Consider the following 15,572-nt stretch of genomic DNA (forward strand, 5'->3'; position numbering starts at 1 on the left):
ACCCTGGTAGAGGGACCCTTCTGAGCCAAACACAGCGGCGTTCGCTTGTCCATTTTTACACTTTGCAGACATTTCTCCCAAGCCTGGCTGGAGTTTTCCTATGCAGGTAACCAATTTATCATAGGAAAAGAGGATGGAAGGACGCGAGAGTAAAACACGAAAATGTGGCTCCCTGGCGTATAGCGCCATACTTACTTGGATACAATTGAATTCATTGCTCAAGGAAGGCACGGTTCAACGTGCTAGCACTGGCCTTCAACGAGGACTGTTGAATCCACTTGCCCAGACCCTGCCCTCTGCAGCAAGGAGATGGGCTGTGAACACAAAAGCCACCCCATCTAGAGAGGATGGGAGAGACCTCTTTAAAAAGGGAACGTGCGTGGGGATCTGCGATGGGCAGGTTCCAAGACCCTCCCATCTCCCACATGCACTGAAATCTCGGACACTCACGGCCCCATGTGGAATATAGCGCGGCGCTGCCCAAGCCTTCTCGCATCCTTCCTCTCACGCGCTCATCCCTGCATTACCTGCATCTGAGACCACATCAGTGCTGTTGTCAGTAGTTGCCTATTGCTTAGAGATTAAAGACAACAGTGTGTCCATGGTCAGCACAAATATTTATGTTCGCCAGCTGGTCGGACCCACAGATTTTAAGGAAAGAGGCTACAGGAGGGGCAGCACACCAGAAAGACCTCAGGAAGGATTTGGCAGCCCACTCAGACTTGGCCCCACAGCAAGCAGAGCCAGATGCCCAGACTAAAAGTGTGCAGGGCCGTGGCCGTGGACAGGGCTCCCCTGCCGTGGAATCTGTCCATCAGCACCCGGCGCTCCCACTTCTCAGTCTGTTCCCTGTCCTTGCCCTCGTGAGTAGACATTCCTCCACTCATCCAAAGCAGGAGGTGGTTCTTTGCCATAAAACAGGCCTGAAAGGCTTCTGCCGGAAGTGGCAATTAATTGTGATAGTATCTTAAATGTTTATATAGCACCTGCCCTCAAATTACCTCCTTTCCCTGCACCTTGTAAGCCTGGCAAGCAAGACTAGACTGACTTCCTTTTTGTGGGTTGAGGAAAGCAAGGCTGGCTGGCAAAAGGCACCCGGGAGAGTGTAAAGGCTGAGCTGGGGTAGAGTGGGATGGGGTGGGGGATGGGTTTGGGCATTGGCTCTGGTCACCCCAAATCATGGTGGAAACAGTGAGCTTGGCTCCAGAGGGAGCCAGTAACTGCACAGTGACACCCTGGGCCGACCTATTCAGTGGCTCTCTCCCTTTGATGAGGAGCAGGACCAGGCACCTCTGAGGAAGAAAGGCATCCCGTGGAACCCTGCGCCTGTTGGGAGGGACCTTACGGCTCAGCTCTTCTGTTTGGCAAGGGAGGATCCTGGGCTACAGAGGAAGTAAGGCCTTGCCTCAAGTGACCTGGCTTGGCCAGTGACAATGACCTGAGTTGGGCCTGCTTCCCACCCCCAGCCCAGGGCCCCTGTGGCTGAGCTGACACCAAGCCTCTCCTTACCTCTGTGGGGGTACAAACGGCCTTAGGGTGACCCATCGCCACACACCCTTACAGCTTATTTCTTTCTAAGCGCTTTGGAAAGTGGTCATTCGGTTCTCATGATAACCACCCCAAGTAGGCACCATAACCCCCATTTTCTAAGAAACAAGCACAGAGATGTGAAGAGTCTACACCAAGGACACATGGCCAGCAGAGAGCAGAGCTGGGCTTTGAATCCAATGAGTCAGGTTCTGGTCTGTGCTCAACCTCTGTGGGAGACTAGCACTGAGAAACAGGAGGCATCTAAACACATCCTCCCTCTCCCTTTCTCCTTTTCTCCCTCCCTTTACCCCCTCATCTCCCAGGCTGACCTTGAACTCTGCCTCTGGACCCTTTCTCACACTTGCCACACCTCTGGCCCACTGTGCTCTGAGCACAGAGCTGAGTCAGGCCCAGTCATGTACAGAGACACCTCAAAAGCTTCCCACACAGTGCTTACACAATCCCTCATGCCTTCCCGGCTTCACGCTGTCACAGCCCCATTATTGCCAGCCCCCTTTGTCCCCTGCACCCAGCACCAGTGGCACGTGGCTCAGACCATGTTGAAGTTTGAGCTAGATCACAGCTGTCCGAGGACAGTGACAGAATCATGGACAGGCACGGTGTGGGCAGAGACAGCAGTTGGCCCTAACAATGTTTCTCAACCATAGCGCCGTGGGTACTCTAGACTAGACTGTTCTTTGGTATTTATTATGATGGGCTGTCTTATATTCAGTAGGATTCCAAAAAACTGTGTGACAGCAGGCATTGTAGTCATGACATGTCCTCTGAGGGAGGGGCAGGTCACCCTTGTTTGAAAACCACTTTGATGGAAGGGGAGGGGTGCTGCTGGCTAGGGGGACTTCCCAGAGGGGAACTGCGCTCCCTGAGAGATGATCAGATAGAAGGGAGAGAGCACTTTGAGATGTACAGTGTCACTGTCTGCCCAAAAAGGATGTGAGTCACAGGGCTAGTAAAGACGCTCTTCTGACATGGCTCTGGCTGCTGCAGCTGCCAGTGAGGCAAAAGTCTGTGTCTTACGTGGAAAGCTCCAGAGGGCTCTGGCGGGCTGTGGAGCAGGGAAGCACAGGCCAGGGCAGAGGCCTATAGATGAGGAGAAAGGCCAGTTCCCGGTCCTCTGAAGCCCCCTGGGTGGTCTGATGCAGCTTCTGGCTTTAACCTGAGCCTCTTCCAGGCTTCAGAGAGGGGGCCCCTGGGGATGCAGTGGGTGGGACTGTGTCCAGCCCTACCTGCAGCATCTGGCCCTGGGTTCACAGCTGACCCTCGGGTGTGGCTGCATTGTTTCAGAGGCATAAGCTCCGAGGGGAAGAGCGGTTCATGGGCCTTTGTTCTGAGCAAGGTGAGAGTATAGGGGTCAAGGCCAGGCTGAGGGACTGAGCTGGGACAGTCTGACCTTTTCCCTCAGAAGGACCGTATCCCTTCATCCACACAGACCATAGGGGAAAACCCTCAGGGGGCATTGCTGGGCCATGAGAGAAGATTCCCACCTGGAAGTGGAATGGTCAAGGGTGGGTGCTGAGAGCAGCCAGAGCTTTGCAAACATGCCTCTGTGGAGAATCCTGGAGCAGGTCATCAGGGTGACCAAGCTAGCCAGCACCCCACATGTATAGAGCCTGTGAGCCAAGATGGGGTGCTTATTTCTAAAGGGTTGAAAGAAAAGCAAGTGACAGGCTGTATGTGGCTTCAGCCCTTTATATAATAATGTTTTCTATCACAGCTCTGGATAGCTTTGCCTTGCAAGCTCACCACAACAGGCACCTCCCACTCCTGAGGTGGAGAGCCTCTTTCTCAGAAACCTAGGAACCTGCAACTTCTGTTCTCTGGGGCCACAGAACCATTAGGATCCCTGAGCCAGCCGCTCCCCCCATCTCCCACTCCCCAACACCTCCCCCCCCCAACCCAAGTTCCTTCAGGTTCTTCCTGCTGTGCAGTCCCTATGGTAGTCATCTGTCCTTGCCAGTGTCAGCTGGGAACCTGTCTCAGATGCTGCTCTGTAGCTTAGGTATTTTTTGTCTGAGTCCTTTGGGGATTCTGATTGTTTTTGCTGTTCCAGTGCCCGAACTTTAGAGTGCCTGGTACATGCTGAGTAAGCACTCTACAAGCAAGTCACACCCTAGCCCCCTCTTGGTTCTCTCAGAAAGGTGCCTTCTCTTTTAGAGAGCAGCAGTGACATCAGTAACGGCTTTTTCTGTGTGCAGGCTGCATGCTCTGCCTCACGTCCCTTCACAGACAGCGCCCTGCCACCACAGAGAGGAAGCAAGTACTTCCTCTCTAAGGAGCAGACGTGCTCACCTACAGTTGCCCGGGCCTGGTAGAGTGTGGCTTTTGTGATTCCCAGGACACCCTTGGGCATGAGCAGCTCCCTCACCTCCACCCCAGAGGAGCAGCCTGGTGAGTTATAGCTTTTTTTTCTGGCAGCCCAGGGACCTCAGCTGCACGGCGCCAGGGTGCTTCCCATATGAGTGAGGTCAAGGAAGCCTCTGCACTAACAAAGCATCGCTAAGACCTCAGCTCTGGTGACAGGCTAACTCCACACTGAGGCCGTGCTGAAGTAGAGGAAGCTGGTTGCCTACGCTTCTTCCCAGGGCTCAGCAGCCTAGGGGAGCCACTAGGAGAGTGAGCATTGCCGCACTCCCGGCAACTCAGGCTGGGAACTTAACCTGGGTGTGGGAGAGCTTCCGGCTGCTTCATCACTTCGCTGCCTCTGTCCTTGCATTGTGAGGAGAGCTAATGACCTGAGCTGTGGGGAAGAGAAGTTCAGAGTTTGTCCTTCAGTTCACAGAAGCAGCTTAAGTCTTAGCTGACTTACTCTCAGCACAGATCCACCGTGTGCACACAATTCAAATGAGCTCCCTTAGCTGACTTCAAACATTATTTTTTATCAGTTGCGATGGCACATGCCTTTAGCGCTAAGAACTCAGGAGGCAGAGGTAAACAGCATCCACAGAGAATTTCAGGACAGCCAGAGCTATGGAGAGCGAGCCTGCCTCCAAAAAAAAATTTTTTTTTTTATTCTTTATGTGTGAGTGTTTCGCTTGCAAGGACATCATTCCCCTTAAATTCCGCTTGTGGGTCAGCTTGGTCACCCTGAGAGTGAGCAAAAGGAAAGAGTTCCCACTAGTTTCCAGTGAGTGCTGGAGAAGCAACTGTCGTTTATCTGTACAGCTCCCTTACTCAGAACAGCGTGTTCTCCGCAGGGCCTGATAAACAGGGCCTCCCATTCCAGCGGTTCGCTGGGGTGTGTATCCCTTGAAGAACACAAGCACTTTGTTTTGTTTGTCGGACCAGGAGCTTCTAGGAAGAGAGCCCAAGACCCTTTGGGTTTTAGGAAGAGAGCCTTTGACTCAAGGTGTCCTTACCACTGGCTCTGGCCCCTCAACCTCAGGGAAGACAAATGCCTGGGAGTCTGGAAATCTCTGGGCTAGATCTCAGCGGCAGGAGCAGCAGTGGGAGGGAAGGGAAGGTGCAGAAGATATCAATCAGAGCAGTGTTGAATTGTAACAGGAAAGTATAGTCAGACTTTGACAATGGTTTTCACTGAATTGGGGCCAGTACCGTGTGGTTGGTACCATGAGTGTGTGTCCTGAATTCCTTTTAGCTCTGTAGAGGAAGCAGTCATGTACCACATGAAGACCTTTCAGTGACAGGCTGTGCGTGCAGAGTGGCCACCCTGTAGTACCATAACAGCCAGGAAGTTGCTCGGTGGTTGAGCATATGACCAGCTTGTGCAAGGCCCTGAGTTTATCCTCAGCACCAGAAAACAAACCCATGGAGAAAATACTCCTGTGGTCTAGCAACATTAACATAATAGCACTAATCCTAGGTCTTGAACGTGCCCGCGAAGCTGCCAGTCATAAAGGTTTAGCCCAGGGCTGGGGCAGTAGCTCAGTGGTAGAGGCCTTGCCTGGTATACTCAGGACCCCCAGTTTGGCCTACACTGCAGCAGAAAGAAAGTGTTTACCACAAACAATGAACAGTTCCACAGATGGCGGTGACCATAGGGGCTGGAGAGAGGGCCCAGTGGGTGTGCAAAGCATGGTTGCTCTTACAGGGAACCTAGGTTTAGCTCTCAGCACTCAGGGTGGCTGCCAACTTCCTATAACTCCCAGGGGATCTGGCACCCTCTTCTGGCCCACATGAGCATCCGCGCTCAGATGCACATACGGATATGCACATACATATAATTTAAAATAAGTTTTTTAAATTATAGAATGATACTAGAGGTAGTTCTTATTATCTTTTGACTTTTTTTTTTTAATCAGAATTTCACAGTGAGTTCCTTTTACATACTAGAAGAGCCTGCCTGGTTGTGCAGCAGCAGCCTGGCGTGTCTCATGTTTTCTGTCACCTTAACTGCAGCAAGAGCCCCTGGATGACCCACACCATTGAGGTTTATTCTAAATGCACGCTGGTGTTGGCACAATGGAACCACATAGTGACACGTTTCGCAGAGTGGGTCTCCATGAGGTGACATACGATGGAAATGCCGACGGCCGTGGTAGAGGGGAGCCAGTTAGAGCTCAGGGCTGTGGTGCCGTGTCCACGTCAGCCTGAGCTAAGGAGACCCACGAACAATCAGAACTTGATTGTTTCTATTCAGATCTAGGGTCGGCCCCTGCACTGTCTGGCTTTCCCGGATACAGCAGGTGCTTAGACTGTATACAATATGTGCTTAGGCCACCTTTTCCCAATCTGTTCCTAAGCCCTGGAGCCTGGCTCTGTCAATTTCTGTCACAAACCGTGACAACAGAGCAGGGGTAAAGATGGTTAGGGGCTGAGGGCCCAGGCCCACTCCCCACACACTTAACTCTGGCAAGTGTGGCTTGGCGGCTTTCCTTTCCGCGCCCTTCCTCTCTGCCGTACCCTAGTGCTTAGAATCAGGGCTGGGGAAGAGACCGTGTGCAGGAGCGTGCAGTGTGCACCTGGGGAGGGGATGGCCTGGGTTAGTGTGGGATTGTGTAAGAACTGCAAGTGATAAGGTTGGAGGAGGGGCTATGACTGGCCCAACCCAAAAGCCTTATGCTCCAGGCAAGAATCACTCACATCTGTGATCCTAGCATTCAAGGGGCTGAGGCAGGGGGATTGCTATGAGCTCCTGAAACCCTGTCTCAGAGAGAGAGAGAGAGAGAGAGAGAGAGAGAGAGAGAGAGAGAGAGAGAGAGAGAGAGAGAAGTGAAAAAAGTTTAATTAATGTGTCATGTCCGGGTGTGTACCCAGAGAGTTGTTTCCCTGTGTATGCGTGGGCCTGTCCATGGCTACTTGTGTGCTGGGTGGGTCTGGCCTAGGTCTGTGGCACTGGGTGTTGTCAGTGTTGCCTGACTGTGGTGAGTGTGTCAGAACCAGTGTCACTTGCCCATGGCCATATCCTTGGCACCAAGTTAGGCTCTCCCTGGTGTGGAGGCAGGGCTAGTGAGCAGCCCCGCACCAAGACTAAAGTCTCCAGTTCCTGGAACCGCTTCTGTGCCCTGGGTCTTATCCCAACCCACCCAGGTGAGCACCTAGAAAGGAAAGGGGCCGTGGGTCCTTCAAGGTGGCATTTCCAGCCAGTCCCAAGTGAGCTGAGCTTGGGAGACAGAAAGTGCCAGTGTACCTTAGAGTGTGTCCTTCAGTCCTGCAGGCTCCAAATGCAGAGTCAGTGAGTATACACTTCCCACCCCACCAGCCCTCAGAACGGCAGAACCTGTCTGGCCAGGTGTGCAGGGAGTTGGGAGAGGGCCCAGGGCCTGCAGCTGTGGCTTAGTGGCCTAGAATATACCAGGAGCCATCTGAAAGGGAAAAACTAGGCAGAAGCATTTCACCCCTCACCTCTCACCTCCCCATACTTTCCTGCTCTGTGCCCAAACTATCTCTGTCATCCCTGGTTCCCTAGCAAGTCTTAAGCACCTTGGGAGAGAGGAGAGAGAGCCCAGCCCTTTTTACGCAAGGAAACTGAACCTGTATAAAAGGAAGAAGCGGGCTGGCAATGAGTTTGCAGCCGAGCCCTGGCATCGCCTGTGGTGAGGTGGCCACTCTGACTGGAGGGGCCACCTACCCAGACTCTTCTCCCTACAGGTAATTGAGGACTTCTACAACAAAACATGGGTCGACCGCTACGGAGAGCCCATCCTGGCCACCACACTCACCACGCTCTGGTCCCTCTCGGTGGCCATCTTCTCCGTCGGGGGCATGATTGGTTCCTTCTCTGTGGGTCTCTTCGTTAATCGCTTTGGCAGGTAAGCAGGAAAGGCCCTGGCCCTGCCTTGGGGAGCCCACGTCATCCTGCCCTGTGAGTTCTAGAGGGAAAGTTGGGGTGGCGGTGACTGTGGCCTCATCCCTGGGGAACCTGGGGGGTCCTGGGAGCTGGCTGACCTTTGACCCATCCGCAGGCGGAACTCCATGCTGATGATGAACCTGTTGGCCTTTGTGTCTGCTGTGCTCATGGGCTTCTCCAAGCTGGGCAAGTCCTTTGAGATGCTGATCCTGGGCCGCTTCATCATTGGAGTATACTGTGGCCTGACCACTGGCTTTGTGCCCATGTATGTGGGAGAGGTGTCACCCACGGCTCTTCGTGGAGCCCTTGGCACTCTGCACCAGTTGGGCATCGTCGTTGGCATCCTCATTGCCCAGGTAAGCCAGTTGTGGTCTACCCGCCCCAGCATTGTGGCCCTCAGGTCACAGGCAAGCAGAGCACCCATGACCCTCAGACCCACCAGCCTAAGAGCTCCTTTCACTCTAGGCCTCCAGGCCTGTGTGCCTTCATGCACACTGAACCTTCTTTCTCTCCTGGACGCAGCTCCTTCTCCATCCCTTAATTCGAGTAGCAACCCTCGGCTGCGCTGGACACATTTAAATGTGGCCTTGTCCCTTGTCCTTGCAGTAATTTGAGCTGGTTTTTGTAGGTGAGGGAACAGGTTCAGAGAGGTCCTCCCCTCTCCTAGCTTCTGGCAGGCAGGGAAGGCCCGCTTGGCGCCTGAGATGGAGACTGGAGTAGGGCCAGGGCGGGGACACTCAGAGTCCCTCGTTTCTTCGTCCAGGTATTTGGCCTAGACTCCATCATGGGCAATGAAACCTTGTGGCCCCTGCTGCTCAGCGTCATCTTCGCCCCAGCCCTGCTGCAGTGCATCCTGCTGCCCTTCTGCCCCGAGAGCCCCCGCTTCCTGCTCATCAATCGGAACGAGGAGAACCGGGCCAAGAGTGGTACGGGCCGGGCCCTGCCCTCCTCCCTGCCCCCCCCCCCCTGAGCTCAGGCCTTTTTCCTCCACTCTGAGCCCCACCCCACCTTCCCTTCGGTCCCACCAGTGCTGAAGAAGCTCCGAGGGACAGCCGACGTGACCCGGGACCTGCAGGAGATGAAAGAAGAAGGCCGGCAGATGATGCGGGAGAAGAAGGTCACCATCCTAGAGCTCTTCCGCTCCTCCACCTACCACCAGCCCATGCTCATCGCTGTGGTGCTGCAGCTGTCCCAGCAGCTGTCGGGCATCAACGCCGTGAGTGTCCCACCTACCCCTTCCTGCAGCCCCCAAGTGTGCACCGGGAGGGGTGGGAGGGAGTTCCTGCCAAGGCAGTGTACCTGTGGAGCCAGAACCTGTTGGCAGTATCTACCTGCCCGAGGAGTGCTCCTCCCCCACCCCCACCCCCACCTTATTCACCTGGGGTCCCACACGAGCATGCTGGGTCTCCAATGGTCTCCCTTTTCTGGCAGGTGTTCTATTACTCGACCAGAATCTTTGAGAAGGCAGGCGTGCAGCAGCCTGTGTACGCCACCATCGGCTCGGGGATTGTCAACACGGCCTTCACCGTGGTGTCGGTGAGTCTTGCTTTTTTGGTCAGCAGCCAGGGTCCCGTTCAGGGCAGCATGACAGAGTTGTGTCAATGAACTCAGGAGGCTCGTTACTCATGCCGTTCAGCTGCCCACACCCAGGGAGGGGAAGAGACAAGTGCACTCCCCAGGTCACAGGCAGGATGCCCTCAGCCATCTGATCCTCAGGGTCACCTCTCACCCTGTTACTGTTGGACTCAAAGGCAGATTTCTGCCCTCATCATCCTGTGAGGCCCCCAAGCTTCAGCCTCATGAGGAAGCGGTTTTTCCCTCACTAGTGTGTGTATTGCCTTGTGCTCAGCTGAGAGGCACCAGGCAGAAGGAACATGTCTTCTTGCCCACAGCTGTTCGTGGTGGAGCGAGCTGGACGGCGGACCCTGCACCTCATTGGCCTTGCTGGTATGGCAGGCTGTGCTGTGCTCATGACCATCGCTCTGGCTTTGCTGGTGAGCGGCCCTGCCCTGGAAGGCCCAGGGCAAGGTAGGGTGGGGACCTGGATTTAGATCCTAAAGTGCCCATGTTGCACCCGGCCTAGGCTGCCCGGTGTCGGGTGTGCTTCTGGACAGGAGCCTGCCCTTGGCTTCTCAGGTTGTCTCCTCCATCTCGATCTTTCTCTTCCCTGCCTGGGGATTTCCTGACCCTGCACATCTCATCTCCATGTGAATTTACCTATATGGCCGCAATTCATCTCCACAGCAGTGTAAAGGTGCCCTTAGTGCCACAGAGGTACACAAACACACTGGCTCCAGGCTCCAGGCGAGGAGCCATGCAGCCTGAGCATCCTGTTCATGAAGAGCTCAAACCAAATGCGCCTTGGGTTTCAGATCTGTGGTGTCTGCAAATATACAATGAGTTAACTTTCAGATCGGGGCCCAAGTCTAAGTGTAGAATTCCTTTATGTTTCATATGTGCCTTCCGCCCATAGGCTGATGGCAAATTTTTTTTTTTTTTTTTTTTTTTTGGTTTTTCGAGACAGCTGATGGCAAATTTACATGGTGTTTTTATCATGTCACCAGCACTCGAAAAGCTTCAGATTTTGAAGCATTTTGCATTTCTTGTTTTTCAGATTAGGGATGTTTGCCTTGCGTTCCCATTTTACTCAACCTAAGGCCCCCGTGTTGGATAAGGAATGAAGCTAAGAATGGTCCCCAGCCTGTCTGTCACTAGTCCCTAACCACTATGAACAACTTGTTCTCCTTCTCTCTCTCTCTCTCCCTCCCTCCCTTCCTCCCTTCCTCCCTGTCTCTCTCTTCCTTCCTCCCTCCCCCCTCTCTCTCCCTCCCTCCCCCCTCTCTCTCTCCCTCCCTCCCCCCCCCTCTCTCTCTCTCTCCCTCCCCGCCTCCCTCCCTCTCTCTCCCTCCCTCCCCCCCTTCCCCTCCCTCCCTCCCTACCTATCTCTACTGTGTTCAATTCAAGCAAAGGAAAGCACCCAGAGCACTGGAGGATAGGCACAGGTTAGATCCCCTGAGACTGAGAGCCTGCATAGGGTACCTGGGTGTCTGTTACTTTTTTTATTGCTATAATAAGACACCATGACCAAGGCACTTATAGGAAAAGAGCATCCTCTCTGGGGGGCTCCAACAAGGCCCTACCCCCTATCCTTCCCAAACAGTTCCAACTTGGGGCCAAACATTCCAACATGAGCCTCTGGGGCCCGTGCTTTCAGACCCATCGCATTGGGGGTTGCACGGCAAATCCAAGGTGACCCAAGGCCCCCTACCTCTCAGCCCAGTGTGGAGACTCCTGCAGCTTCTTTCTCCTCCTGAGAAGCCATCTAACCTCTCACCTCATCTCCCTCAACAGGAACAGCTGCGCTGGATGTCCTATCTGAGCATCGTGGCCATCTTTGGCTTTGTGGCCTTCTTTGAAGTAGGCCCTGGTCCCATCCCATGGTTCATTGTGGCTGAGCTGTTCAGCCAAGGGCCCCGTCCTGCTGCTGTGGCTGTGGCCGGCTTCTCCAACTGGACCTCCAATTTCATTGTGGGCATGTGCTTCCAGTATGTGGAGGTGAGAGCCACATTGTCTCTGTCCACCATTTCTCAGTGTAGGGACCCAACATGCTATGTGAGGTGCTTACCCAAGAATCATGCTGACAAACATGGCTGGGCTCAAAAGCCCAGGCCACCAGGCAGAGCCCTGCCCAGTCCAGGCTCTCGCCTTAGTTTTCAGGTCAGCTTTGAGCAGTCTCGTTTAGTTTTCATAGCATTTGGGTGGCTGGTGTCCAGGCAGGGTCCTTTCAGCCAGGACGGAGGGTGATGTGTGTGTGTTTTCCAGGAACTCTGCGGCCCCTACGTCTTCATCATCTTCACGGTGCTCCTCGTGCTCTTCTTCATCTTCACCTACTTCAAAGTTCCTGAGACCAAAGGCCGGACCTTTGATGAGATCGCGTCTGGCTTCCGGCAGGGAGGTGCCAGCCAAAGTGACAAGACCCCTGAGGAGCTCTTCCACCCTCTGGGGGCCGACTCCCAAGTGTGAGGAGCTCCACACCCAGCCCGGCCTGCTCCCAGCAGCCCCAAGGATCTCTCTGGAACACAGGCAGCTAGACGAGGCCTCTTCCAAACTTGACAGATCTCAGGCGAGCCGGGCCTGGGTGCCTTTCTTCAGCCAGCAGTGAAGTCCAGAAGAATATTCAGGACTCTGGCTCTAGAATTTTTAATGAAAGCAAGACTGTTGCTCAGATCTATTAAGATAAGCAACAGGTTTTATAATTTTTTTATTACCGATTTTGTTATTATTTTTTTTTTATCAGCCACCCTCCTATCTCCTCCACACCTTAGTCTTCACCTTGAATGGCCCAGTGCCTGAGGGTGGGGACCACGCCCTGTCCAGACACTTGCCTTCTTCGCCAAGCTAATCTGTAGGGCTGGACCTATGGCCAAGGACACACTAATCGAACTATGAGCTATGAGGCTTTACCGCAGGGGCGGTAGCTGCAGCTGCTGCCCCCCTTCCGCAGGCCTGGATCTCCCCCACCATAGGGGTCCAGGCTCCATTTTAGGATTCGCCCATTCCTGTCTCTTCCTTCCAAACCACTCAATTAATCTTTCCTTGCCTGAGACCAGTTGGAAGCACTGGAGTTGCAGGGAGCAGAGGGGAAGGGCCAGACTGGGCTGCCAGGTTCTAGCCTCCTGCGCACTGAGGGCCAGACCGTCACCGTCACCATGAGAAAGGCCTCGGAGGCTGAGAACTCACTTACTGGATACACGGACACTCCTGCCCTGCTTTGTATAGATGGAAGATATTTATATATATTTTTGGTTGTCAATATTAAATACAGACACTAAGTTATAGTATATCTGGACAAATCCACTTGTAAATACACCAACATACTTCTGTAACTTTACCTAAGCAGATATAAATGGCTGGTTTTTAGAAACGTGGTCTCAAGATGTGTGTGGATTGGGGCCAGGTTGGTTTGGATGAAAGTGAGAGAAGCGAAGCACGGATGTAACAGGGCAGAGGCTCTGGGCGTCCTGGCCCAGGATCCTGTCAGTTCTAAGCACCCACTCAGCAGCCATTGTATTGCTCAAAAATCTGTATGACCTCTGACCCAGAGGAAAACTCAAGTTCTCTGTCTTAGCCAGTTTCATCTGGTTATTTTCAGATTGATAACTGACTATACTGATAGCCAAGCTTGAACATTACCCTGAAGTGAAGATAGAGGCCCCATCTTGATCCAAGAAGCTTCACTCCCTCCCAATGCCTTGTCTCTTCTTCCCCAAGTAGTTGTTGGGGTGGCTTGTATCCAGTCGAGGCCCCCTGAGGGAGTGTCAGGGTGTCTGAGCAGCACTACACAAGCAGGCCTTTCCTAGTGAAGGACCACCATCGGATTCAGAGACCCTTGAAGGGCCTTTCCTGGAGCAGTGTATCTCACCTGTCTGGGTTTCTCTGGATTTCTGAGCATTATCCAACCCAGCATTAGGCTGTAGTAGACCGCCCTGGGCCTCCTGCCTCCAAAGACCTGTTACATCAAAGCCTGGAGGGAATTTCCAAAAACGAAGCTGAGAAGGGCAGACCCTGAGCGGCTGAGGCCAGGTGTGGGGAGTATGAGAGTTATCCTTTGGCTGCCTGCAAGGCCTACCACCAGAGAGTAACCCCTCCAGTAAAGCATAGGGTAGGGACTGGTAAGGAGTGCTTAACAGCAGCAGGGAAGTAGCAAGGCCAGAGGCCTACAGGTTCGAGAAAAGCGGGTCCAGCCTTCTCGCCTTGCCCCTAACAACGACGCGCAGGCGCAGAGGGGCGGAGATGGCCACATCCTCCTGGCCACGCAACAGGGACGCGGTCAGCCCACTGATGCGTGGGGGAGGCGGGGTTAGGTGACGTCTTCACCAATAAGAGCGAGGAGGCGGGCTCTGAGCCAGGGAGGAGCACACCTGTTCGGCATCAGGTGAAGCGTTCAGTTTCTGATAGGAAACCAAGAGGTTACCAGGGTTGCTCCCTAGCTCCTCCTCCTCCTCCCCGTGGTCTAGACCAGTGTCTCCCGGACTAGACCATCCGGGCTCCACGGCAGCCTGTATTTTCTTCATTATATTTCTGTCCACCCACTGCGCAGGAGGTGACGGTCCTTCCGCCATAGCAAGGAGGGGCAAGGCTGGACCTCAGCACAAGAGCTTTGTCTAAGCTTCCTAAACCGAATTCTTCCAATGAAGTTTTAGGCATGAAAGCCGATTCAGAAAGTGCATTCATTAATAGGGAAAGAATGGCTATTGTCTTTTGACAAAACTGCATATTCATGGCCCCTCCTCCCATTTTATTGTCCCTCCAGTCCCTTGTCCACTCAACTGCTCACAGTAGTGCCCGCCCCTTCCCCTTCCCCGCCCCCCCCCCGCCCCCAATCAAGCGACAGCCTCCTCCTCATTCCTTTCTTCTCTTTCAATCTATTACGCTGTCCCTCAGGATAATGCCTGGCTTTCTTTTCTTTGCGTATGTTACACATAATGGCTTTCGTTACAGCACTTTATGCGTGCATGTGGTGTATATTGATCATATCGCCCTCCGTTACACTGTTCCCCTTCCCGCTTTTGCTGAGCCCTTGCCTGAACCAACTCCTTCCCCCCAACTAAAACTTCTTTCTTTCTTTTCTTTCTTTCTTTCTTTCTTTCTTTCTTTCTTTCTTTTAAATTTCGGCTGGGCAGTAATGGTACACTCCTTTAATCCCAGCACTCAGGAGGCAGAGGCAGGCAGATCGCTGTGAGTTCGAGGCCAGCCTGGTCGACAGACTGAGTCCGGGACAGTCAAGGCTACACAGAGAAACCCTGTCTCGAAAGACAAAAAAACAACAACAAGATCATTACATTACTGGAGGGGGTAGTAACGGGAGGTGCACACATGGCCCCCATGTGCCTGGAAGTCAGGGGACAACTTGTGAAAGTTAGTTTTCCACAAGTTCCAGGCATCAAACTCAGGTGGTCGGGCCTTAGTGGCAAGCACTTCCTCCTGAGCCATCTTGCTGGCCTTTCCTCCTCCTCCTCCTCCTCCTCCCCCTCCCCCTCCCCCTCCCCCCCCCACATGAATTTCACTAGAGTGCTTGCAGGAGCATGGGCCATGGCTTGTGTACAGGAACACGGGCACCTTGCCAGTGACTACACGTTGAAGAAGCTATCAAGCCGTCCTTCGGCAACCATCAACTGCCTCTAGGTCCTCAGAGATGGTGGGGTCCCTCCTGCCCCTCCATGAGAGGGTGTCGATGGCCCAGTCTTGTGTGGGAAATCACAACTGCTGTGAGTTCAAGAGTGACCCAGCCAGTATCATGTCCAGAAACCGGCTTTCCAGAACTCTCCATACACCTTTCTGTTCCTCCAATCTTTCTAACCCTCTCTTCCTCGGTGACCCTGAACAACATGGGTAGAGCAATATGGATGTCCCACTTATGGCTGAACAACTTTAACCAGTTATGGATCTGAAGTCACTGCTGCCTACTGCGTAAAGAAGGGTCCACTGGCTGGAACTGGCAGTGGTACTAATCTATAGGAGAAACATAGTTACTAGAAGGCAAGTTGATGGGCATGCCATGTTTATTTAGCAAAGCAGCATCTATAGCTTCCCACTAGGACCTGTGACCTTTCCAGCTATGGGCTTTGGAAGGGTGTACAGTACCAGACAGGCTTTGGTTTCAATCAGAAAGTAGTTGATCACCCCCCCCCCCCATATCAGATTTGATTCCGTTGTATCATTGAGCACATCGTAATTTCCATCTTCCTTAGTCTGAACTTTCAAGGCTTTTTGC

General features: G+C 53.4%; 1 protein-coding gene across 1 annotated transcript in view; it reads left to right on the forward strand.

Moving 5' to 3' along the window:
- Window positions 1-12,722, forward strand: part of SLC2A1 (solute carrier family 2 member 1) — a 28,344-nt gene extending 15,622 nt beyond the window's left edge. Inside the window, exons 3-10 of the mRNA XM_084786222.1 lie at window positions 7,600-7,760; window positions 7,914-8,154; window positions 8,562-8,724; window positions 8,827-9,014; window positions 9,230-9,334; window positions 9,691-9,792; window positions 11,150-11,353; window positions 11,621-12,722. Of these exons, the coding sequence (XP_084642348.1) occupies window positions 7,600-7,760; window positions 7,914-8,154; window positions 8,562-8,724; window positions 8,827-9,014; window positions 9,230-9,334; window positions 9,691-9,792; window positions 11,150-11,353; window positions 11,621-11,821 (1,365 nt within the window). The 3' untranslated portion in view covers window positions 11,822-12,722. The remainder of the gene's footprint in view (window positions 1-7,599; window positions 7,761-7,913; window positions 8,155-8,561; window positions 8,725-8,826; window positions 9,015-9,229; window positions 9,335-9,690; window positions 9,793-11,149; window positions 11,354-11,620) is intronic.
- Window positions 12,723-15,572: the final 2,850 nt, after the last annotated feature.

The sequence above is a fragment of the Acomys minous genome (genome assembly GCF_964271855.1).
Source record: "Acomys minous genome assembly, chromosome: 6".
Classification (NCBI taxonomy): domain Eukaryota; kingdom Metazoa; phylum Chordata; class Mammalia; order Rodentia; family Muridae; genus Acomys; species Acomys minous.